This window comes from Bos grunniens, chromosome 2 (genome assembly GCF_055505025.1).
Source record: "Bos grunniens cultivar Pamir isolate PY7600 chromosome 2, Bosgru_T2T1.0, whole genome shotgun sequence".
NCBI classification, from domain to species: Eukaryota; Metazoa; Chordata; class Mammalia; order Artiodactyla; family Bovidae; genus Bos; species Bos grunniens.
In genome coordinates this window covers 76,688,174-76,715,220 of record NC_141166.1, presented here as the reverse complement: position 1 = coordinate 76,715,220, position 27,047 = coordinate 76,688,174, and the positions used below count along the sequence as shown (strand labels likewise).

Here is a 27,047-nt window from a genome sequence, read left to right as displayed (position 1 = left end):
ATTCTTTCACTTTTTCATTTGTGTTGCCCTTGTCCTGACTCTAACCAGGCTCACATCAAAGCACAAGCTCAGCATAAAACAAAAACCTTGGATTCTCTTGTTAGCACTTAGCTTTAATCACACATTGGTGTTCATGGCTGCAACAGATGTCAGGCTTCCCCGGGGAGCTTCTGTTCTGAAAGATACAAAACTGCCAAGTCCATGGTGGCTGGGGCCAGCCAACCACTTAGCTTCATTTGCTGAATTTCATACTAATCACAGAGTATCACTCAATATACATTAATTGCCATATGTAGATCAGAGTAATATACCATGGGTAGTCACAGGAGGAACAGAAAACACAAACCCACTTTTCACAGAGCATACAGTCCAAGAAGGCAAAGAGCACATATGTTAACTAAGCATCTACCCTACACCAAGCCACTTAAGTTCTATTACACAAAATCAATGAATCCCCTAAACTATGTCATTAGTTACTATTCTCATTTACACATGTGAAAATTAAGACTAGATGATACCTTATAACTTCTCCTATGGCACATTGCTGATTAAATGATGTATGTATAAGGATAAATTAGGCTAGGATTAACATATACATAATACTATATATAAAATAGATAATCAACAGGACTTACTGTATAGCATAGGGAACTATACTCAATATTTTGCAAATATTGTGTACCTATAAAGGAAGAGAATCTGAAGAATATATACATGCACACATATATACATACATATATAACCACATATATATACATACACTTAACTGTATATACATGTATATGTGTAAAGCCCTGCTATATACCTGAAACTAGAACAATATAGTAAATCAACTACACCTCAATAAAAAATGGATATGTATGAAATCCAGCTGAGGTCTTCTTGATCTGTGACCTCTTTACAAGAAAGGATTCAATTCAGCACTTTATGACATGTTCTAGCCCCACTTCAAACAGTGAATATGAAAGTTACCATGTATCATTTCCTTAAAATAAAGTTGTACAGATTAGATAGCTGAATGTTAGGTGCTGGGTAGCAAGAAAGAGTTCTAATCATTACTTTCTGACCAGAGCTTAAGTTCACCTTTAGTGAAACTAATATTTGAGGGGTTTTTTTCCCCTTTGGACCCGAGGATTTAGTATGTAATCTAGTATTTTAGTGCATATTCTACTGAGGAAAATTAGAAAAGAATGATTTGTGAGATGGGGCAAGACAGCGAAAGAAGCACGAATGCTAGAAGACGGGTCAATGTTTTTAATCGAAGCCATAGAAAAATGGAAGGGGGCTCTGGAGGGTCAATCCAGGTGTAAGAACCTATATCTTCACATGCTTATAGCCCACAAGTGTCCACGTGAGCTTCTATGAAACCACCATGGCCAACATTTGTCCCCTTCCAACTCCACCAGGACAGGCTTGAAGCAATACCCAGCAGGTTGACCAAAGATGAAATACAGAAGTTTATTCTCTAAGCATTCCATTTGCTCCTGAACTCTGCAGCCCTGGACACTGGGGAACAACTCTGAGTCAAAGAACCTGAGCAGATTGAATCTTTGATTCCAGCTCTTATCAGCTACCATTTCTGTAAGTGTTGCATTTTATAGTATTATTATAAGTTGACACCCTGTTATGAATACAGAGAATAAGAAGCCAAAGATCATGAGCATGAGAACCCTCAATGTTCAGAATGAGAAATAGGCATAGCCCCCTACAAGCTCCAACACACACAAACATGGAAAAAAGGAAAGAGAAAAAATATATCTTACATTTAATCTGTAACAAAGCAAACTTATTTCACAGACTTCTCATAATGGTGGAACTTTCTAGGAGGCACAGATGGAAATGAAAATTTTTTCCGTCATTGTTACATAAGATCTAAAACATGTCAGCATTTCCCTACTTTAGCATATTATCTAAATTGATTTGTCTGAGAGCATAAAAGACTGTATTCATAAAGATGGTCACAGGTTCTGTTTCATAGTGTCTTTTCCTATGGGGATTTTTAGACCGTTAGGTGCCAGTCAATCCTAAAGAAAACCAACCCTGAATATTCATTGGAAAGACTGATCCTGAAGCTCCAACACTTTGGCCACCTGATGCGAAGACCTAACTCACTGGAAAAGACCCTGATGCTAGGAAAGACTGAAAAGGCAAAAGGAGAAGTGGGCAGCAGAGGATGAAATGGTTGGATGGCATCACCGATTCAATGGACATGAATCTGGGCAAACTTTGGGAGGAGCCTGGTGTCTTGCAGTCCACAGAGTCACAAAGAGTCAGACGTGACTTAGCGACTGAAAAGCAACAAGGTTTTATAATAGGGTGGGGGTAAGGGCTACTTTAGGATTCTCTGGAGTCCTACCTCATAAGCATTCCCTATTGTAAGACCATATCAGGAAGCCTCCATCAAATTCCTCTTTACAAAAACTTCTGTACACAAGGTTGCCTTTCTAGAATGTGTCTGTAAAAGGACAAGGATGTCATATAACTATATGTCCATGTATCAAAAATAATTTTAAAAAATGCATTATACCTATGGAGTTCACCAATCAGCAAGTTTTCCAGGTTATTTCTCTTTCATATATCTCTAATTATAACTCTCTGGGAGAATATCAAAGATAAAGCAATGAATGATAAAACCGGATCCAATTTAAATTCCTCTGAAAGTCATTCTAGCTTCACTTGACAAGCACTGGCCTGCCAAGCACTGTTCCCCTTGTCTGCCTGTCACAGAGCTGATGGAAGGCGTGAAGCCTGTGTACAATGGCAGGTTTTCTAATGTACTTTGAACAGCTGACAGCCACAAACCTCAGAGGATTCCTGATTGAAGGATGTCGGCCTAAGAATAACAGCCACGTGAAGATAATTTCTATAATAACTAATTTATTCTATTAGATAAATCATTTCCTGCTTTCCCATCCTTTACTACTTTTTTTTTTTTTTTAATGTGAACACAGGAAGCAAACCAAAGCAATAACACGTGATTGGAAAAAAAAGACAAGTGAGAAGAAAAAGTCATAGCCTCCAGCATCACACATTTATGTCTTGCACTGGTGGGTGTGGTTGTTTTTTTCTCCTCAAATCCTCCACCATCCACACAAAAAAGGGGTATAAAATATCTAGGAAAGTATGACTATCCCAGATTGCTGTGAGGAGGTTCACTGCATTTCTTTGGGGTAGGCAATTCAAATATGAAACTAAGCAGTTCAGTTTACATCCTAGAGTTGTGTCATGTTTAATGCATTAGCTCTGTATTCTAGCCTCTGTGGAATTCGCAACTGCATTTAGTATGTGCCTATCAAAGACTCTGGCAGAAACCATGGCAGGACCACAGGACACGCTGAGACTGAGAGGATCCCAGAACTCATGCTCACGATGACTTGGTAGAAATAACAAGATAACTTAGCCTTATCATAACACGCTTGGATTCCTTTCAGGCAGAGAATCATTTCCCTGGAGGGAAAACTCTATTTGTTATTCTTCCCAAGAGGGATGATAGGCAGGTGGTCCTGGAAGGTTTTAGCAAGATCTTAAAAACCAAAATTATCTCTGCTCTGGTGAAACATTTATGAAAGAGCACACTCTGAGACTCCAATAACAATCACTGAGGTTTATACTCTCTCCTGGCTATGATTACTTAGTTCCTAGAGCAGGTCACTTAGCCTCAGTAATTCTCATCAACTCCAACATGCCTCCATACTCTGCAGGTGGCTAATGACACTACTACCTTCAAGTAAGAAGTTTTTCTGTCTCTGTGCTTACCTTCAGTCCCAAAGGCTGAGCTTTTCTTTGAAAAATATATTGACGAAGGCAAAAAGCACACATCCCAGTTAGCTGGTGCTCTCAAGCTGTTCTTGGAACACCCTCCCCTTATCATACAACTGCAATCTACTTTTCCTTTCTCTCTAAAGATGACACACTGAAGCTAAACTGAATCCCATGCCTCACACTGTATCTCCTTCATCAGCACAGTGATTCATACCCAAGCCAGTGGTTCCCATGGGCAGAGGGCTTCCTCTAAGCTCAGTATTGGACTTCTGTCTTGATCCAAACCTCTTTATACTTATGAGAAGAATCACTAAAGAAACCAGTGCTAGAAGGAACACTGGACTCAGCATGTTGGCCCTGGCTTGGCCATTATTAAGTCACTATAGGACTTAGGATAATTTCTTTACTTCTCTACACTCTGGTCTTGGCATTTTAGGAAGTGTTGGATCCTCGCTAAGCCTAAATGCTGACACAAAGTTGGGAAGTATGAAAGTTGCCTAGGATGACCAAAATAAAATACCATAAACTGAATAACATAAAACAACATCAATTTGCCTGACAGTTCTGGAGACTAGAAGCACCAAATCCAGGTGTCAGTAGAGCCATGCTCCCTCTGAAGGGAAAGACTGAAGCCACGTTCCAGGGAAAGACTGTTTACAGGCCTCTCTCTTAGCTTCTAGTAATTACCAGCAATCCTTGGCTGGTACAGGCCCGACTAATGTCTGTCTCTGTCTTCATGTGACCTTCTCTTTGCATCTTCAGTGTCTTTATAAGGCACTCCGCTCTGAGTGTAGCTGTGTGTCCAGATGTTCCTCTTTGTGTAAGGATGTCAGTCATTAGAATAGGGCCTACCCTAATCTAATATGACCTCATTTCAACGTGATTACTTCTCCAATAACCCTATTTCTAAATAAGGGCATGTTCACACGTCCCAGGGGTTGGTACTGAACGTATCTTTCTGGAGAACACAATTTAACCACAGCAGGTGATGTCCGACAGTGCACCACAGTGCCTTTGTCAGAGCTGACTTATACAAGAGAGGGATACAAGCCAACGCTGAAGATGTCTGGCATAAAAGCATCTTGGACAAATGGGGTGAATGAAAGAAAGAGCCGGAATATTTTGAGTTCTCCAGATGAGTTCCATAGACCTGTTCTGAGTTATGCGGAAGAGGAAAACTGAAATAAAGGTTGAAAGTGTGGTTTTTCACAAAGGGTTTTATGAAAATTTGGCTCAAGTGAACAAAATAGCAACATACAATTGGAAAAAGAAGTATTTTCTGAATTGTTACAGAGCCTCTATGGGCCAGAACAAAGCAGTTAATAAACATCTGTTAAGTTGGACTCCTGCATTGGCTCTACCTTCTTACAGTATCAGGACCTCAAATTTCCTTAAGGGAGTTGTCCCTCCCTTACTTGGGTGGAGTTATCCCTGCAGTGGTGGCCACATGCTCAGGACCTGGCTGGGTCAGTCCTACATCCTGCAGTCAGAGTATTTGCATCAGAGAGGAGCACATGACACAAAGCAGCCAATGAGATTCAACTCCAGGAATCCCTGAAATTATTAAGGAAGATACTTCTTTCTATATTATTTATTATCTAAAATAAAAATTTCCTTATGTGTATATGTATGGTGGGTGTTTTTAAGATTTACTCACTTAGGAACATAAGTACATAATATACTGCTGTTAACTACAGTAAACCATTCTGGGCATTAGATCCTCAAACAGTACTTATCTTATAACTGGAAGTTTGTACCCTTTAATCAATATCTCCCCATTTTCCTAGATATGCCCATGTGTGCCTGTGAGCCCTGTGGGGAGTGCTGAAATGTGGGTTTTCAAACGGACAAAGAATTAAGCTGATGGCATCAGTTCTGTAGCATCATGCACTTGGCCACCTTAGTTTTTCTTTGCATGGGAAAACTGGAGGAATTAGTGCTTAACATGCTAGTGCTAAGCACAACAAACTTGTAGAATGCCCTTGGATCTCATTTCTCTTACTAAACGTAGTATTTCTTTCTAGCACTGCCATTGAAGAGAGCATGATATCAATACAAACTGAAAGGTCAACAAAAGATGTCACCAAAGATGAATGTTTGAAGATGCAGATGTGTATATAACAGCAAACAAAAGAAAACAAGATTGCCGAGACCTACACAGTTAAACAAGGACACAAAGTTTGAAGATTCTGTTTAAGCTTGAGGACAGCATCAAAAAAGGAAACAACAATAAGTGCCCTCCATGAAAATTTGAACCATAACATCAAGTTGAGCATGTGATTCAGCCTTTGGAAATCTAAAAATAAAAAATATATACAAAACAGTTGCTTCTTGATGTGATTACAGAAGCCATGTCTAATTTCTGTAGTATAAACATTATATGTTAAAAACATTACATTATGGTTAGCAAATATCTGCTTTGGCCCAAAATATCCATAAGACATTTGGTGCAAGGCAAAAGGTCCTTGAAATTTATTCCCAACCAAACCTAGGCAACATGGACCAAGTATGCTGATGGATGTTTTGGCCAGGAGAAACTATCAAGGACATTTTGGTGTGAACTAAGTGTCTTCTAGGTGTTTTGGTCAGCACCAAATGTCTTGCAGAGTTAAGTTACATCATTTTTGCATAATAATCACTTTATCAACTATAAGCCTAATTAAAAGGTCAACTAAAGTGGAATACTGTGCTCCAAAGAAGTATCCCCAATGTCTGCTTAATAACTGAATGCTGTCAGAGCTACTTATCTACATTTTATAGACAAATATTGTCCTAAGCAAACTTAAGGAGCTTTTCAGCAACCAGAATAAATCTGTGTGCACTGAGGAATTGAAGCACATGTAAACAAGGCACTCACCTTTTCTCCCCTGAGGATCACGGCAGTTTTCATGGACACACAGGCCCCAGGCCGACCAGGAAGACATTATACAGTCTGTAGAGCAAGGGATATTGCAGAGCTGAGAGGCCGAAGGGGCAGGTCCCAAACATAATGTCTTTGCCACAGGTCTAGAGACTGCATGGATGAGAAAAGAATGGCCGGAGTCACATTCTCTGAACATCCCTAGAATTTTCCCTGTCTATTTGTGTACCTGCCTTGCTCACATCAGCTTTGTGGTTACACAGTTTATATGCAAACAAAATATCAACACTCTTCCAATATGTGCTACTTAGCTCTACATTATTAGCATTTGGGGTGAGGAAAGGCAAGAAAAGACAGTGACAAAGGGCATGCATTTAAGTTTTCTGTTTGACAGAGTGTTCCCTGGGAATCCAAGAGAGGACTAGCAATTTAGGTACAAATTATCTAGAGTTATGAATTAAAAAAAAATTACGTGGCTCTGTGAATCTTCGAGATGAATCTATCTCGACTATACAAATGACTGAGTTGCTGTGAAAAATTCAAAATCAAACCCCGAGGTGGGGTGTTTAGCATAACCAATCTACTGCTATTACTCCCCGGAGTGGTGGAGCTCTTGAAGACACAGAAGAAAAATGGCTCTTAGAATAAAAAGAAAAATCAGGATCTGTGACTTCAGAATTAGCCCCTAGAAGTCAGTTTCATTAGTGAAGCAACCCAGAGGCACAAGGAGTGCCTGAGGAGCCACAGGGAATGCCAACTAGGAAACTTCCGGGTCTTCCTGATGTGCTCCTGCACCCAGAGAAGCCCAGAACTGGGTCACTGCGGGAGGCAGCACCCATCTGTCCAGTGGTGGTGCTTGTCAAGTGTCCTCTCTAGGCAGACCCATTCTGGGAACCATGGAAATACACAGATGAAGAAGATAGGATCCTGATCCATATGGAGATTATAATATATTAGGAGCATGGATAGCAATACTCCAAAATGACCCAATAAAAGAACACCCAAATGCATAGCTACACTTGCACAGTGTGATCCCACATAAGCAAGTTTTAGAGCAATTCAGTTTGTGAGCCAATGGTTTAAGATCAGATGGTTTTATCTTACAGATTGCCTTGTACTATGGTTGAAATATTTCCTATATAGCACTTCTCTCCAGTTAAGCAGATCAGAAATACTTCAAAGATGGAGACTGGTATGAGACAATAGGGTGGTAAACCACCTGATCTATTTTGCTTCCTCACTCTTTACATAAGATGCAGATAGAGATGGCAAAAAATCACAGCTCTGATCAGCAGAACTTTGAATGTAAACCAAAGCAAAATCAAAATAAAAAAATACTATCTCTGAGATGTGCTAACCCATTGGAAAAGAAGTGTCTCTAGTGAACAATGGAGGGGCTTGAGGTGTTTATGAGAGTAAATGGGAAAAACAAAAGGTTGTCAAGGAAAATAATAATGATTTGTCTGCAACTAATTTTTTTAGCTTCACTGCTCATTGATTAGGAATGTGAGCAAGTGAGTTTATCACTTTAAGTTTTGGAATTCTTTTAGTTTATCAAAAGGATTTGACCTGACTTAGAGAGGGGCAGGCAATGGCACCCCATTCCAGTACTCTTGCCTGGAAAATCACATGGACAGAGGAGCCTGGTAGGCTGCAGTCCATGGGGTCGCTAGGAGTTGGACACAACTGAGTGACTTCACTTTCACTTTTCACTTTCACGCATTGGAGAAGAAAATGGCAACCCACTCCAGTGTTCTTGCCTGGAGAATCCCAGGGATGGGAGAGCCTGGTGGGCTGCCATCTCTGGGGTCGCACAGAGTTGGACACGACTGAAGCGACTTAGCAGCAGCAGCAGAGAGTGGCAAAAGCAAGATTTGTCAAAGCTTGCAAGCCATGTGGAAAAGATAAACAAAGGAAGAGAGAACAGATATTGGGGGAGAGTAAAAGGTTTTCCTGAGGCTGAGGAATGTTGATGTTCAGAGACTGGGCTAAAGAAAACAGCTGGGCAGGGAGGATGGGGTAACCAGAACTATGGATGCATACATGACACTGATGGGCTGCACGCAGGTAAAGAAAAATCTGAGAGAAGAGGCAGAAGTCTGTAACTCCTTCTCCAAGAGTAAAATAATCACAAGGCAGCCATTCACTGAGTGCATCACACATTCATTCCAAAACTACTGAGCACCCGTCTAAATCATGCCCTATTGGATGCTGTCTGCTTTTAAGGAACTCTCAGTCAAGAAGGGTAAGTCAAATCGCATTTTAACAGAAGTGCTGGGAAGAGATGCTTCAGAGCATTGCATAAATGGAAAGGTGCACAGCCAGAGGTCTTAAGACAGAAGTGTATCTGGGCCCAGCCCCATGTTTGGTTAGCATGTATTCTCATAAACTCAAACTTTAATTCCAAAACCAAAACCTAAGTCAATGATGGAAAATGAAGTGGAGAGTGTAAACTGATTAATCCAGCTGTTTAATAAAAATTTACAGTGCATGCCAGGTACTGGTTATAAACATCAATTCATTTAACCTGCATAACTTTGAGATGTGTATTATTATTAGTCCTAATTTAAAACAGGTAAATTGAGACATGATTTACTCACTTGCTCACATTCCCAATCAGTGAGCAGTGGAGCCAGAATTTGGAACAAAATGGCCTGGCCCCAGAATCTGTGCTGTGGACCGCTGCACAAGGTGGCCTCATCATCAGACATTCAAACTACACAGCTAAGTACTTCCATGAGTTAACACTGAAGGTGTGAGGTTCTTTTAGATGCTGAAGCCAGATTAGTGAGTGAAACAGACAAGGTCCCTGTCCTCAGGGAGCCCATTTTCCAATGTGAACTGATATTAAATGTTCATGAGTCCATGAGCCTCAACAAGCCTGGATATGCTTTACTGCTGCTTCTCTTTGCCATGGCTGTCTCCCTGTAACACCAGTTAGACCTGGAGGATCTGATGATCAGCGCTTAGAAGATGCCCCAAACTCTCAGCTCCATGACTCAGCAGACACTTGCTGTCACAATCACTGAACTTGATGTTGGGTCCTGTATTTGAAACTGGCCAATCCACCAGTGCAATCCCCAGGCTCTGAGTCGATCTGCACTAAATCTCTTTAGAAGCTCCAGAATAGCTTAACTGTCCAGAAGGCAGTTAAGCTTTGAGATTGGCAGTGTAGTTAGAAAGAAACTGGGGAACTTGTCCTGAAACTGCATATGTCAAGGACAATCCTTTTACAGGTATTATGTTTCTTTGGCTTATTTTGGAGGGCTATTGATGATTTTGAGGAGGTGAGAGGTTAAGTCATCTAAGGTCCCTTTTGATAAACACTTAACTGTCAGTCAATTGACTGTTGGACATTAGGGCTAATGGAAAGTAAGGAGAGACATGGTATGCTGGTGAGGAATGGGGGCATTTCCCTGGAGGCTACTCAGTGGCATAACTGGAGGCTCAGGAGTATGAGTGAGGCCATTTGTCAGAGCATGCACGCAGCTTCAGCACCTGCTGCTTTGAAAGACAGTTGATCTTAATCCATATCAATAAATTCTTCCAGTCTCAGAGACATGTCTAAAATGCTTCATTTAGGCTTTGAATCAATGGGTTTAAGTCAACCTTTCTCTATTTCAGCCCCCCGGGAGACATTTTCTCTAGAAATAAATCATGAGTAAGTCACAAAGCACTTACCAGCTTCAGAACACTTAGGTAATCATCTCCTTGAAAATAGTGAACACAGGATATTGCTACGCCTATTGACTTGTAGAGCTAGAAGGGAGCTTTAGAGCTAATTTAGTTTAATTCATCAATTTCACTGAAAAGCTGTACTCCAAAGACCTTAGGTAGTTTCTCCAAGTTCATTCAGCAAGTTCGAGGCAGAGTAAGACCTGAGCCTTGTCCCAGGTGGCTGGCTCATTTCCACGTGTCCCTCTTGGCATTCCTTCAATGGAAGAGGGCAACTGACAGAACAGATGGGGTCCTCTGGACTGTTTATGAATTACAGTGACCTCAGTGGAGGCAACCAGTGACACAACAGATCAAAGATATCTACCAAAGTTGAAGACTCAGTTTAACCCTTTAAACAAAATCCAAATTCTGTTCCTACTTCATTGCTACTTCAAAACCCCTTTAAGCCCCATCCCAGATCTCCCCAACTAAGCAGAAGGTAATGAGACCAAATATCTGCTCACTTTAAACACCTATACTTTTATTTGTAGCATTCATGCTGTGGGAGGTAGTTTAACTTTGCCATCAAAGATCTATCTAGTCAAAGCTATGGTTTTGCCAGTAGTCATGTATAGATGTGAGAGTTGGACCATTAGGAAGGCTGAGTGTGGAAGAATTGATGCTTTTGAACTGTGGTATTGAAGAAGACTCTTGAAAGCCCCTTGGACTGCAAGGAGATCAAACCAGTCATTCCTAAAGGAAATCAACACTGAATATTCATTGGAAAGATTGATGCTGAAGCCAAAGCTCCAATACTTTGGCCACCTGATGCAAAGAACTGACTCATCAGAAAAGATGCTGTTTCTGGGAAAGACTGAAGGCAGGAGGAGAAGGGGATGACAGAGGATAAGATGGTTGGAGGGCATCACCAATTCAATGGACATGAGTTTGAGCAAGCTCCGAGAGATGGTGCAGGACAGGGAAGGCTGGTGTGCTACAGTCCATGGGGTCTCTGAGACATGACTGAGCAACTGGACAAAACAAACAAAAAATAGTTGCTTTACAATGCTGTATTATAATAATTTATACTGTACAGCACAATGAATCAGCCATACATATACATATGACCCCTCACTTTTGGACTTCCTTACCATTGTGGTCACTACAGTGCATTAAATAAGAGTTCTCTGTGCTACACAGCACATTCTCATTAGTTATCCATTTTTGACATAGTATAAATAATGTGTATGTGTAAATCCCAATCTCCCCATTATCCCACCTCTCTTCCCTGTTGTTCTCTACATCTGTGTCTCTATTTCTGCTTTGTAAGTAAGATCATCTCTATCATTTCTCTGGATTCCACATATATGTGATAATATATGATATTCGTTTTTCTCTTTCTGACCTACTTCACTCTGTATGAAACTCTCAAGGTCCATCCACATTACTACAAATGCCCTAACTGTGTTGCTTTATATGAGCCCTCAATTCTTCTTGAAAAACTCCAGTCATGATGTTTGTGGGAAGAAGAGTCACCTGAAGTCCTTGCTTTTTTAGTCACCTGAAATCTTTCTTTAGACAGACTGACTGAAACAACTTTATTTCTATTTGCTAACTCTATCTGCTCTAATGCAGTGGACCCCTGATGTGATCAGTGTCCCTATTCAGTGAAGGTCTGTGCTGCCCCTGCTTTCTCCAGCTGCCTTTGGCCATGTCACCTTGACATCTTCTGCCACTCTTGTGTTGACCAATTGCCTGACTAGGTTAACAATTACCCAAAGTTTTATAGGATATTTAGGTTTTGTATACAGCAATGTTAGTCCCTATAAAGACTTCTCATGGCCACAAGTGTTAAAGAGAAAAAATAACTTTTCACTCAGATCAACCAAGATCACTACATAGCAGAAGCTTTTTAAATGCTAGGGAATACATTACAGTGTAAGTGATTGTACATATGCAGTAGTCATTAATGCTTTGAATATTTTGGTGCCTAACCTGGAATTTTTCATTTGCAATAAGAAAATTATTACATTGACCTGCCTTACAAGAAATGTGCAAGTCTGCTACTAATGATTGCAAAGTAACCTTAAATGATGAATTACTCCATGAACAGAATGCTAATTAACAAAGGGGAGCAAATATTCTGGGTAGCTGCTATATTTAATATTAAAGAAAAAAACTGTTCTAATTCCATAAATGTACAAAGGTCATACTTTTCCTTAATCACAAAGTGATCTTACATGGACATACAAATTCAATTGAAATGATTTGTAATTAAGAAGAAAAATGCCTGTTGTGATCATTAGCATGTGACCACCACTGTAAAGAAAAATGAGTACCTTCACGTTTCATTCTTTGAAACTAAATCAAGCTCTAATCAACACAGAAATAAATTGGCAAAGATTCAATAAGAGTATATTATCCCCCACCCCTACTGCTGGTCATTTTTTAAGATCTAAATTTCAATGCCATTTAATGCCTCAAAAAGAAATTAGATAAAATTGCATCATCATCATGATAATTAGTTAATTATACTTAATAACTAGGTACACCTCTGTAGTTTATTTTTTTAAAATGAGGAATGTTTGCTTAATGTAAAAATGTTATCACAGGATTCAATATTTTTTTTTAATGTCTATTACTGGATAAAACATCAAGTCAGTCTTTAAAAACTTAGGATATGTTTGAGGCAATTCTGCTGTGGCATAATGGAACTCAGCTATCCCTCTGAACAGAAAGAAAGATCTTGATCATGGGTGAGAAATTAGTCAAAGATACTGATTATTATTTTTTTCCAATATTTTCAGGGAGGTAGAGAAGAAAAGAAAATAAAGATGCTATTTCCTGAGAACTCTTAAAACCTTGATGATTTTCCCTGCTTTCTATCTTAGGAGTACCTGAGTACCCCTACACTCTACAGTCAGCTTATTTTACATAAGATATTTGATTTGCAGAAAGACATCAGCCTTCACAAAAAACTTAGACAGAAATGTTATATTTGTTTCAATTTTCTGAATCAAATGTAGGCCCTGTAAACCCCAATGGGAATTCTCACTCAATATTCAGGACCCCCACATTCCACAAGATGTCTAGGAAAGCACCATAATATATGCAGCAATTGCTCAGATTTAATTCAAAACTAATGAAAGGGCCTACTTATGTAAAAATCCTGCTTTCTAAATGACTTTTGAGAAACAATATTCCCTCTGACGTATTCATTTAGGGGAGTACACTGACTTGGCAGAAATTCAATCGACCTTACTGCTAAAATAAATAGACTTCTTCTACAAACTGAAGGAGTCAAACAGTTGAAGAGAAAAGATAAATAAAATTACAATTTTAACCAGAAAGCTATTTTCCTTCAAGAAGCTTCATGTATTATTTCAATTGCCTTTACCACTGGGATTTGCAAAATAAGGTATCATTCTTTTAACTTAGTGGGTAGGATTAAAGCAAATATGTCTTCTAGCACTTATAGAGACCTTAAAGAATTAAATCACATCTCATCCTATTATATCTAATAAAGCTTAATTTTAGCCATATTGTGACTCTTGGCAAAGTACTGTGCAATTCAGTTTGGCAGGAGGATTGCGTGTGTATGTACAATAAATATGATATCTAAAAATAATTCCTGCAATTAAAAATAATTATGTGAAATTTGGCCACATGTCAAAAAATTCTCCAAATTTCCTTCATTTCACATTGCAAATTAGAAAATGACTACTGACTAGTGATTTTAATGTTACAGAGTAACAACACGATTAAGTAAAGATTGAAAACAATATTCAGAATAAAAATGAATACAGAATAAATGTATGTATGCAGTTTTAGAAGTAATTAGATCAATATCCAACAATTATGAAATTAAGGAAGAAATACAGGAGTTTTCAACCCTATATTCACATATTTCTGTGGTTTCTTCTCTGTTCCTCTTTTGAGGATTTTGGTCTGATCATTTCTCAGATTCTTAACTCAGAGCTAAAACGAAGGTATAGAGAGGGTGGAAAGAATAACAGCTGACCTAAATGGTATCTTTTACATCTTACAGAGTTAAAAATACCATTATTGTTGAGAGAGAATGGAAAGGAAATAAGAGAATGTAGAGAAGTGGTCAGGCAAAGAGAAAAAGTAAAAAGGTAGAGAGGCAGGTAAGAGAAAGAATTATCTTCCAAGCTATCAAGGATAGAAATGTGCACCGGGAAGCATAGCTTTTAAAGAGGTTTTAGAGCAAGGGTCCCATGAACAGAGGAGTCTGGTGGGCTACATAGGGTAACAAAGAGTTGGACACAACTGAAGTGACTCAGCTCAAACACTCTTCTTCTCAGCACTTTGCAATCTGGAATTCATTTTGCAATAGAAACAATAACAAGATTAAAATGAGAGTCAGTTTTAGCCTGGATAGGAAGGGAGTTTGGGGGAGAATGATGCCTGTATATGTATGGCTGAAAAAACAAAAAACAAACCCAAGCAAACAAAAAACACTAAGCTTTGCAATTTTTCTCAAAGAAGATTAGCATCCTATACAGTAATTTCTCACATTTAATAAGTACATACAATACACTATCTTTAAAAAGATAAAATAAATGAATACATTAAAAAAATGAGAGTCAGTTTTCCCATGAATGACTGCAAATGTGTATTTCACTGATTAATGATAGAATTAATAACTAATGCATATTACTAACCAACTTGTCCCAAAATACTGCATGAAGCACTTAAATGCAATTTCTCATTCATTCATCAAAATCACTGCAAGATAAGTAAAATCATTATTCCCATTTTATAGATGAAATAACTGAGGACAAATTATTGCTGAGCATGCCAAAAGCAATAAATGACAATCCTGGTGCAGGACCCTTAAAAGCCAATACCCTTTAACACTATGCTATAGTATGATTTTATATTGGCAATAAAAGTTATGATAGAAATGAGCAACTGTAGCATTAATAGTCAGAAAATAAATAAGTGAACACTTTCAGTTCAGTTCAGTTATTCATGGCCAACTCTTTGCAACCCCACGCACTGCAGCATGCCAGGCTTGCTGTCCATCACCAACTCCTGGAACCTACTCAAACTCATGTCCATCACGTCAGTGATGCCATCCAACCATCTCATCCTCTGTCATCCCCTTCTCCTCCAGCCTTCAACCTTTCCCAGCATCAGGGTCTTTTCCAATGAGTCAGTTCTTCACATCAGGTGGCCAAAGAATTGGAGTTTCAGCTTCAGCATCAGTCCTTCCAATGAATATTCAGAACTGATTTCCTTTAGGATTGACTGGTTTGATGTCCTTCTAGTCCAAGGGACTCTCAAGAGTCTTCTCCAACACCACAGTTCAAAAGCATCAATTATTCCGTGCTCAGCTTTCTTTATAGTCCAACTCTTACATCCATACATGACTACTGGAAAAACCACAGCTTTCACTAGACAGACCTTTGTTGGCAAAGTAATGTCTCTACTTTTTAGTATGGTGTCTAGGTTGGTCATAGCTTTTCTTCCAAGGAGCAAGAATCTTTTAATTTCATGGCTGCATTTACCATCTACAGTGATTTTGGAGCCCCCCAAAAATAAACTCACTGTTTCCATTGTTTCCCCATCTATTTGCCATGAAGTGATGGGACTGGATGCCATGATCTTAGTTTTCTGAATGTTGAATTTTAAGCCAACTTTTTCACTCTTCTCTTTCACTTTCATCAAGAGGCTCTTTAATTCTTCTTCAATTTCTGCCATAAGGGTGATGTCATCTATGTATCTGAGGTTATTGATATTTCTCCCAGAAATATTGATTTCAGCTTCTGCTTCATCCAGTCCAGCATTTCGCATGATGTACTTTGCATATAAGTTAAATAAGCAGGTGACAATATACAGCCTTGATGCACTTCTTTCCTGATTTGGAACCAGTCTGTTGTTCCATGTCCAGTTCTAACTATTGTTTCTTAACCTGCATACAGATTTCTCAGGAGGCAGGTCGGGTGGTCTGATATTCCCATCTCTTCAAGAATTTTCCACAGTTTGTTGTGATCCACAGTCAAAGGTTTTGGAATAGTCAACAAAGCAAAAGTAGATGTTTTGCCCCCTTAAAAAAATTCTTTTTGCTTTTTTGACTGTGCCATATGGCTTGGCAATCTGTTTCCTGACCAGTGACTGAACCTGGGTCATGGAAGCGAAAGCCCAAAATCCCAACCACTAGGCCACCAGGGAAAATGGAAATGGAAATTAAAAGATGCTTGCTTTTTGGAAGAAAAGCTATGATCAACCTAGACAGCATACTAAAAAGCAGAGACATTACTTTGCCAACAAAGGTCTGTATAGTCAGAGCTATGGTTTTTCCAGTAGTCATGTATGGACATGCGAGTAGGACCATAAAGAAGGCTGAGCACAGAAGAATTGATGCTTTTGAACTGTGGTGTTGGAGAAGACTCTTGAGAGTCCTCTGGACTGCAAGGAGATCAAACCAGTCAATCCTAAAGGAAATCAATCCTGAATTTCATTGGAAGGCCTGATGCTGAAGCTCTAATACTTTGGCCACCTGATACGAAGAGTCAATTCATTGGAACAGATCCTGATGTTGGGGAAGATTGAAGGCAGGAGGAGAAGGGGATGACAGAGGATGAGATGTTTGGATGGCATTACTGACTCAATGGACATGAGTTCAAGCTCCAGGAGATGGTGAAGGCCAGGGAAGGTTGGCAAAGAGTTGGACATGACTGAGCAACTGAACAACCACAAAGCCACCAAGGAATTCCCTAAGGAAATTCGTAAGCTGAAATAAAAATTTTTTTAAATAGTTCTAAAAAAATATGAGTAGTAAAGGCCAAAACTCAGAAAAGTAAGTGTTGTTAAAGGAAATTAAGGATCTAGTCGAGTATTTTTGATGTGACTCTGAAAGGTACTTAAAATTATTACTAACGGGTTGATGGAGAGAATGAAATTTGAATAGAATGACTATTTTCATCATAAAATTTAGGTTTAGAGCCATTCCCAAGGGATTATAATGAGTTCACCATAAGACCCACTCCCTCCCACCGCCACCAAGATTTTCTTAAAGAGCAAAGGATGACCAAAGGAGCCTTTAAGGCAGGTTGGAACCTGGAAAGGAAGGCAAGTGGGTGTAAAGCTCACCCTCCTCTGGGTACCTAGCATCACTAGCACAGGTCTTTTTCCTTAACAACTATATCTAATCCCTCAACTGAGGAAAAATACAAGTAACAGTAGAATGTTTCTAAGTTCATTGGGCAAGAATTGGAAAGATATACTTCTCAAGTTAATTATTTTATTTTTGGCCACCCCCTGAGGCATGTGGAACTTCCCTAAGCAGGGATCAAACTTGTTTCCCCTGCATTGGAAGGGTGGAGTCTTAACCACAGGATCACCAGGGAAGTGCAGAATAAGGTGTTTTTTTGTTTTTTTTTTAATGACTGCGATTAAGAGTATGTGAGAGAGCAGGAGCAGGGAACAGTGAGATATGGTAAGAAAGATCATACATGGCTAAAGAAAGCAGACCTAGGTCTCCCTCCAAGTCTTCGGTACCAACCACAGGATGCCCTGGTGAGTTCATCATTAAGACAGGTCTTCACATGTGTAGATTTCGAACACAGATATTTCAACTTGGGAACAACTAAACAGAAATTTTTAATAATGGTAAGAAGAGGAAATCCATACTCTCTGAGATGACCCAGTCCTCCAAGAAGAACACTGCAAACTCCAAAGCTTAAAGCCACTTCCAAGGGACCAAAAAACCAGTAGGGAAATATGTGATAATGATTTTAGAGCGCCAAGAAAAAACTATCGCTCTCTAAAATAAATATGCATACCATCTTATTTTTAAAGAAAGGGCTCACTGTACCTTGTTAGCATATGCTGCTTTAAATATGCAAATCCTTTTAGACTGAATAAGTTAATTTGACTTCAAAGGAAGGCTCGTGGGATTCACTAGGTCCCAAAGTAGTGATAGGAATGAGACACCATCTAATAAATTCTTAAATGCAGAATAGTTCATTCTTTCATCTGAGAAAGAGCATTAGGTATTTTTATGAGAAACACAAAAATTACAAACCAAAAATTCTGCACTACAAAACCTGATGAAAGCTCTTTTCCTCTCTTCCTCCTATTTTTATATTATAAGTCCTACCTTGTAAGCTCTTCACTATGTCGAGGCCAATGTTATAAAGTAGTAGCTTCTAACCTGACTAAACCAATGGGATCAAAGGGAGACCCAACTCAAGAATTGTGTCAGAACTGGGAAGGGGGAAACAGAGAGAATAGTTAGAACTTAAATCTTTGAAACTCTTTATGATTAGCAGGTTGGAAAGTCAATGCCCTGAATAACTTTCGGAGTATGATTTTTGAAAAGCCAACTGGCCAAACACTATCATTAAAATCCATTAAATTGGAAGTCTACCATTGCCTGTGTAAATTGGGCAACTTGTTTAGCAACTGAACTTCTGTAAAACAGACTATGGGCTTTCCTGGTGGCTCAGTGGAGAATTCCCCTGCCAGTGAAGGAGACAGGGGTTTGATCCTTGATCTGGAAAGATCCTCTGGAGAAGGAAATGGCAACCCACTCTAGTATTTTCGGTTAGAAATCACTATGGACAGAGGAGCCCAGTCAGGCTACAGTCCATGGAGTTGCAAAGAGTTGGACATGACTTAATGACTGAACAACAAAATAGACTATCTAATGTTTCTCACCTTTGTTATATTATCTCCTCCCTGTGAGCTTCTGTAAACATTGTTTCCCTAATTGTCCTTCCATCCCCTATGACATTTTCACAACACAAACATGCTGTCTAAATTGGTTATATACAGATACATGTGGCTTATGACTCTTTGTGACTCCACAGACTGCAGCCCACCAGGCTTCTCTGTCCATGGAATTTTCCAGGCAAGAATACAGGAGTGGGTTACCATTTTTTACTCCAGGGGATCTTCCTGACCCAGGGATCAAACTCGTGTCCCTGGCATTGGCAGGTGGATTCTTTACCACTTTGCCATCTGTGAAGCCCATATATAGGTTACATGTAGACTTTATATTGGAGAAGGCAATGGCACCCCACTCCAGTACTCTTGCCTGGAAAATCCCATGGATGGAGGAGCCTGGTAGGCTGCAGTCCATGGCGTTGCTAGGAGTCGGACACGACTAAGCGACTTCACTTTCACTTTTCACTTTCATGCATTGGAGAAGGAAATGGCAAGCCACTCCGGTGTTCTTGTCTGGAGAATCCCAGGGACGGGGGAGCCTGGTGGGCTGCCGTCTCTGGGGTCGCACAGAGTTGGACACGACTGAAGCGACTTAGTAGCAGCAGCAGCAGACTTTATATATAAAAAGATTTTTTTCATCCCAAGAACCATTTGTGTCCCCTTGGGGGCAATATCATCCCCTTTGGGAATGCATGGACTAGACCATATATTGAACTTGAGTTTGTAGGCTGAGCAATCTACAAGTATATTCTGAGTTTATCAGCAAAACATTCCATGCAGCAAGTACTACCAGTGTCTCCAGTTTCCAATGAGACAACTGAAATTTTAGAACTCTGCCCAAGTTTCTATAATTAGCAAAAGCAGAGGAGAGCCCTGAACCCAGCCAGTGTGATTCTGATTTGCCCTGTTTTTACCATGTTAGGCTGTTCCAGCTCAAAGCTCTGAAATTCTTGGGTCCAGTGCATTGTTTTTATGGCTGTAGGTTGGAATCTATCTTTTTTAATTTGACTCCAGTGCTCCTCAATATCTGTATTTTGCTTGAATTTGGAATCTACATGCTAATTTTTTGCAATAATCAGGAGATAATACATTAACAAGATAACATATTATTAATCAATAAGATAAGCTATTCTCTGGTAGAATACTGATACATGCAGAGAATACAGACATTTAAAACAGCTGAAAGGCTGTAGAATTTTATAAATTTTGTTTTTTATTTAAACAGTAATCAAGTTATTAAAAATCTTCCCTGAGAAGTTGCCTATTCTAATTTTGTGTACATTTAAATATATCATCAGAGCAAAACAGGTTACAATGTCAAGAGGACAGTGATTTATATTTTAAAATATTATAGCTCTTTTCTATGAAGTCTTAATTTGAGAGAAAAAGCAACAAATTATTTTGTTGAAATAATTATTTAATTAAAAAATAGATGATTTTATATTAAAGCAGTATGGATGTATCTATAGGCTATTTAAATACAAAAGAATATTAATTCTGAAAGTGTTCTTACCTATTTTTAAAAGGGAGAGGGAACTGAATTTTCCAAAGTAATACAGATTTTTTATATCATAAAATGAGATGCCACCGCATGCAACAATTGATTTTTTTCTAATGTTCGTGTATAAATTGAGTCTCTCTAACGAAAACACTGTTTTGTTCAGTCTGGTAAAGATCAAAGGTAAGACATGTTTATCATGGTTATACTTTTTGGTGGAGGGGACCCTGAAAGAACCATAAGCATGATTGGTCAGAAAATGTTCAGACCTTTGGCAGCTAGAGATCTTTAAAGTAGAGAAAGCAATTTAATATGAAAGTCAGCCTTCAGGACTCCCTATGGGCCTTACAGAGAATGATGAGTCACCTCACCTGAGGACCAAATGGTTACCAACCAGAACCATCTTGCATCCTCTCTAGCCAAACAGAATCTAAGCTTTACAGAGACTTCTACCATCTCCACTCCTGCTCTCTAACATATGTCTTATGCTGCGAACAAATACAGGACCACATCCTGCAGGCCACCAGGCCATAACCAATTTTGTCCTCTTTACTTAACATGGCTTGCCAACTAATTAATTATATATGACACTTTTCATCTGAAGTTATTTTGTCAGTTTGTAATGATCAAAACCAGATATACACTGCTACAGTTTTAGAAAAAAAGAAACTTAGCAATCCTACTCTTGAGTTGATGCTTGTACGGTCTGAGAAAGTTTTATGTCTCATAAAGTAACCAGCCAGAACTTAAAGAAAATGGAAATCTACTTGAAATGTCTTTCCCCTCTGAGATAAGCTCCCTCATGGAATCTTGTAATGGAAGAGATCTTCAGTTCAGTTCAGTCGCTCAGTCATGTCCGACTCTTTGCAACCCCATGAATTGCAGCATGCCAGGCCTCCCTCTCCATCACCAACTCCCAGAGTTCACTCAAACTCAAGTAGTGTCTTATATAATACCTTATTTCTAAAAATGAGAAAATCAAAGTCTATAGTGGTTCTATAACTTGTCCAAGATCAACAGATTGTGTAAGTATCAACCTAGAATTCTGTCTTGCTACTTAGTTGACTTATTTATGCTGCCTCTAGATTTTTTTTTTTAATTTCCTTGATTAGCCTTACCATACCCCATTCACTGTAAAACCACAGTAGATGAAAGAAGTAATCAGAAACCAAGTCTTAGGGTCTGAGATTAGCTAATGTAGTTTTTTAGTGTTAAGATACTAAGGCATGGAGTGAAACACGGCTAGAACGAAGAATGTGGTTAATAGAGACATTCATCAAAAGTCAGAATGTTATATTTTTCGCTAATGATTCCAAAGTCCAAAAATTTAAATAGAAGTAGTGTGAAAGTGTACACATGAGGCCATTTACCTTTTGTAACCTCTTAGCAATAAGCAGTGTCATGTTAAAAGGAAAGGCTACATTCATCACTAGAGGAAATATTCTGGAAGCAGAAAGGACCTGCTAAACACAAATCACTGTCAAATAAGACAAAACAATTGAGCTGAAATTGCAATAAAATGGAAAACCACTAAATCCCCCTCCCCATTCCACTGCCTGATTCTCCAAGGCAACGGTTACTAATACCCAGCCCCTTTTCTAGGCACTGGTAGAAAGTACTGGAGAAGAGGCCATATCATCCCATATCTCGTTGACCTTATAACCTGAACAAATGAACTAGATTTACATATAAAAACTAAGCACTCTTAAACAACAGGTATGTAATTAGGCAATCATGGGCCTAGTACTTGTACAGGAGGCAGGTATTCCCAGAAGAAAACAGATCAGGGACAGCAAGTCAGTTTTTGTGGGATGCAAGCCTGGGCTTCTTAACACTCCAATGTTATTCTCTCTACTCTATATTACATTTCCACTCTCACCATGTAACTGATCACAGTTGGTATTTTGTAACCTGATGCTAGAGGACATCAGAAGAAAAAACATTCTTATAAAATGAAATTGCACTTATAAATAAATGCAAAAATCCAAATGATAATCATCTACTATGGAAATCTACTATGTTCAAAGAACTACAAATTTAACTCAACAACATATTAAAATATTGCAAATTTAATTCAGTAGCACATTAAAACACTAAAAGATTTGAAAATTAAAAAAGGAAATGTTTTTCCCTAAAATTGCAAGGATGGTTCAACAGTGGTATATCTGCTAATTTAACTTACTACAAGAACAGCTTGAAGGAAGAAATACAAAAATTCACCTCAGAAAAAAAAAAATATATGTATATATATTTACAATGACATAATACTTGATATAATATGGCATAATAATTATGATATAATATACAAATGATATTTATATATAAATTTCATAGCCATTAATAAAAAATACCCCAATACTCTCCCCAAAGTAAAAGTACAAATTCTCTTACTCAGTAAATGTCATTTAACATGACCAAATCATATTTATAAGTGAAAAACTCCAGATATTTAAGTCAGAAACAAGGCAGGGATACCAGCTAACATTTTATGACCTAACTCTATAGGATTGCCTTGCCAGTGTAATAAAACTTAAAAAGATACAATAGTTATAAATATAAAATGAGAAAAGATAAACATTACCATTTATATGATTATTGCCTAGATAACTTAAGAACTTCAAATATTCTTAAGAAGCCTTTTTTATCAAAAAAACTTAAGAATTTATAGGACTATCTCACAAAGTTTTATATATTGTCTTTAGTTTCTTAGACTTCCCTTATGTTTACTTTTTAAAGCTACTTACTATATTTTGTAATGCTCTCCCTGCTAATAAAAAAATATTATCATGAGTGTGTGCATACTAAGCTGATTCACTTGTGTCTGACTTTTTGCAACTGGTCAACCCTATGGACTGTAGCCCTCTAAGCTCCTCTGTCCATGGGATTCTCCAGACAAGAATACTGGAGTGGGTTGCCATGCCCACCTCCAGGGGATCTTTCTGACCCATGGATGGAACCCAAGGCTCTTACTTCTCCTGCTTTGGCAGGCAGGTTCTTTACCACTAGTACCACCTGGGAAGCTCACTGTTAGCAAATTGTTTATCAAAGTATGGAGCCTCATACATAAAAAACTATATACTATATAGTTTTTGGTAAGAGTTTAAATAAACTTGTAGCTATATGTATGTCTTGACCTATATTAAAACCTAGTTCCCTCTATCCATTATCCAAGTGCTTTGCAGACAAAGGTAACAAAGAACATTGCAAATAGATGACCAGTGCAAGTTCCATGCATGAAGAAGGGCACCCAAAGCCAGTGCTCTGGGACAGCCCAGAGGGACAGGGTGGGGAGGGAGGTGGGGGACGGCTACGGAATGGGGGGAACTCGTATACCTGTGGTTGATTCATATTGATGTATGGCAAAGCCATCAAAATACTATAAAGTAATTATCCTCCAATTAAAATAAAATAATTAAAACAAACAAAAAATATTGCACATAAGTTGGAGGCTGTAGTACTAAGTACCAAGAGTGGGGTGAGGGAGTAATCTGCCCCCTGGAAAGAGTATTTTATCATTCATGTTGCTAAGTATCATAGGTTCCCTGTGATATATATATATTTTTCACTTTTAATTTTGAACTAATTATATTTTCACAGGAAGTTACCAAAAAATAAGAATAAATATGCATGGATGTGTACTTTCAACAAGTTTCTTCTATGGCAACTTCTTGCATAATTGGTGTTGAATATCAGAACCAAGGAATGGACATGGGTACTGTTTACAATTTTACATATACTAATGGCATATGCATATGTACATGTGTGTTCACTTCAGTTAGTCGCTCAATTGTGTCTGACTCTTTGTGACCCCATACACTGGAGCACACCAGACTTCCTTGTCCATCACCAACTCCCGGAGCCTACTCAAACTCATGTCCGTCTCATCAGTGATTTCATCTAACCATTTCATCCTCTGTCATCCCCTTTTCCTCCTGCCTTCAATCTTTCCCAGCATAAGGTCTTTTCTAATGAGTCAGTTCTTTGCATCGGGTGGCCAAAGTATTGGAATTTCAGCTTCAACGTCAGTCCTTCCAATGAATATTCAGAACTGATTTCCTTTAGGATTGATTGGTTGGATCTCCTTTTAGTTCAACGTACTCTGAAAAATCTTCCTCAGCACCACAGGTCAAAAGTATCAATTCTTCTGAGCTCAGCTTTCTTTATAGTCCAACTCTCACATCCATATATGACTACTGGAAAAACCACAGCTTTGACTAGATGGACCTTTGTTAGTAAAGTAATGTCTCTGCTTTTTAATATGCTGTCTAGATTGGTCATAGCTTTTCTTCCAAGGAGCAACAGTGTCGTAATTTCATGGCTGCACTCACCATCTGCAGTGATTTTGGAGCCCTCAAAATAAACTCTCTCACTGTTTCCATTGTTTCCCCATCTATTTGCCATGAAGTGAAGGGACTGGAGGCCATGATCTTAGTTTTCTGAATGGTGAGTTTTAAGTCAACTTTTCACTCTCTTTTACTTTCATCAAGAGGCTCTTTAATTCTTCTTTGCTTTCTGCCATAAGGGTGGTGTCATCTGTATATCTGAGATTATTGATATTTCTCCCAACAATCTTGATTCCAGCTTGTGCTTCATCCAGTCCACCCAGCACTTCACATGATGTACTCTGCATATAAGTTAAATAATCAGGGTGAGAATACACAGCCTTAACGTACTCCTATCCTTATTTAGAACCAGTCTGTTGTTCCATGTCCAGTTCTAACTGTTGCTTCTTGACATGCATACAGCTTTCTCAGGAGGCAGGTCAGGTGGTCTGGTATTCCTATCTCTTTAAGAATTTTCCACAGTTTGTTGTGATCCACACAGTCAAAGGCTTTGGCGTAGTCAATAAAGCAAAAGTAGATGTTTTTTTCTGGAACTCTTTTGCTTTTTCAATGATCCAACCAATGTTGGCAATTTCCTCTCTGGTTCCTCTGGCTTTTCTAAATCCAGTTTGAACATCTGGAAGTTCACGTTTCACATACTGTTGAAGCCTGGCTTGGAGAATTTTGAGCATTACTTAGCTAGCATGTGAGATGAGTGCAACTGTGTGGTAGTTTGAACATTCTTTTACATTGCCTTTCTTGGGATTGGAATGAATACTGACCTTTTCCAGTCCTGTGGCCACTGCTATATGTAGTTCTATGCAATACTATTGCCTGCAGCACCATCAAGATACAGAATGGCTCCATCACCACAAGGACCTCTCTGTGATGCCTTTATTGCCACACCCATGCCCGCGTATCACTAGATCACCTGACACCTACTACTCTGTTGTCTGCTTTTTTCTGATTGGGTTCACCATCACCTCCTGCCTATCTCCCCTGTTTCACAGGCCTCTGTGTGAGAGGCTTTTTGCTTCATCAGGGAATATTACAAGCACACAGCTACCATGGAACTTTGTACTTGTTCCCTCTGCCTGGAACACTTTTTCCCAGAGAACCACTCTCACTCTCTTCTTTTACTGAAGTCTCTGCTCAGTGGCACCCCACTCCAGTACTCTTGCCTGGAAAATCCCATGGATGGAGGAGCCTGGTAGGCTGCAGTCCATGGGGTCTCGAAGAGTCGGACACAACTGAGCGACTTCACTTTCACTTTTCACTTTCATGCACTGGAGAAGCAAATGGCAACCCACTCCAGTGTTTTTGCCTGGAGAATCCCAGGGACAGGGGAGTCTGGTGGGCTGCCGTCCATGGGGTTGCATAGAGTCAGACATGACTGAAGCAACTTAGCAGCAGTAGCAGCTGCTCAAATATTACCTCTTGAGAAAGAATTTTTGATATCACTGTTTGAAGCAGTTCATATTTTTACTCACATATTCAGCAGTTTCTTTTTTCTTAGTCTGCTTTAGTTTTCTTCATAGCATCTGCTTGCTGCTGCTTCTGTTTAGTTGTTAAGTCATGTCCTACTCTTTGCAACCCTATGGACTATAGCCCACCAGGCTCCTCTGTCCACGGAATTCTCCGGGCAAGAATACTGGCGTGAGTTGTCATGCCCTCCTCCAGAGAATCTTCCCAATCCAGGGATCAAACCAATGTCTCCTGTGTCTCCTGCTTGACAGGGATATTCTTTACCACTGAGCCAAACTTGGAAGCCCCTTAATAGCATCTATCACCCTCCAATGTGTATTTTTTCCCCAAATTAGTCATTATCTCTCTCTCCTCATCAGAATATAAATATCACAAAAAAGACTTGACTATCTTGTTACAGCTATGTTCCAAGTATCTAAAATATTTCCTACACATAATGGATGCTTAATAAATATTTGTTGAATAAATAAATTCTCACAAATGATCACAAAGAGAAACTTTAAATACAAAGACTACAGTTCTCTCTTTTCCAGTTGGCAAAAACTGTAAACAAATGAAAACACTTAGTACTGGCAAGAATAGGAAGAAACTGGCATCCTTAGACACTGTTAATGAATTTAAAATGGCACAGCAGTTTTAGAAGGAATTTTGGCAGTATTTATCAAGTTTGAAATCCCCAAATGCAATAACTTCACTTCTAGGAATCTTATTAAAATACTGACATTTAAAATCTGTACAAAGCTAGGTGTATAGCTAGATGTTTTCC

General features: G+C 38.9%; 1 protein-coding gene across 16 annotated transcripts in view; it reads right to left on the bottom strand.

The window, feature by feature from the left end:
• The window catches only part of THSD7B (thrombospondin type 1 domain containing 7B), a 1,262,144-nt gene that overhangs the window by 614,171 nt on the left and 620,926 nt on the right, over window positions 1–27,047 (bottom strand). For all 16 annotated transcript variants that reach the window (XM_086367910.1, XM_086367918.1, XM_086367926.1 and 13 more), the window contains one exon: window positions 6,620–6,775. In XM_086367910.1, the coding sequence (XP_086224036.1) occupies window positions 6,620–6,775 (156 nt within the window). The remainder of the gene's footprint in view (window positions 1–6,619; window positions 6,776–27,047) is intronic.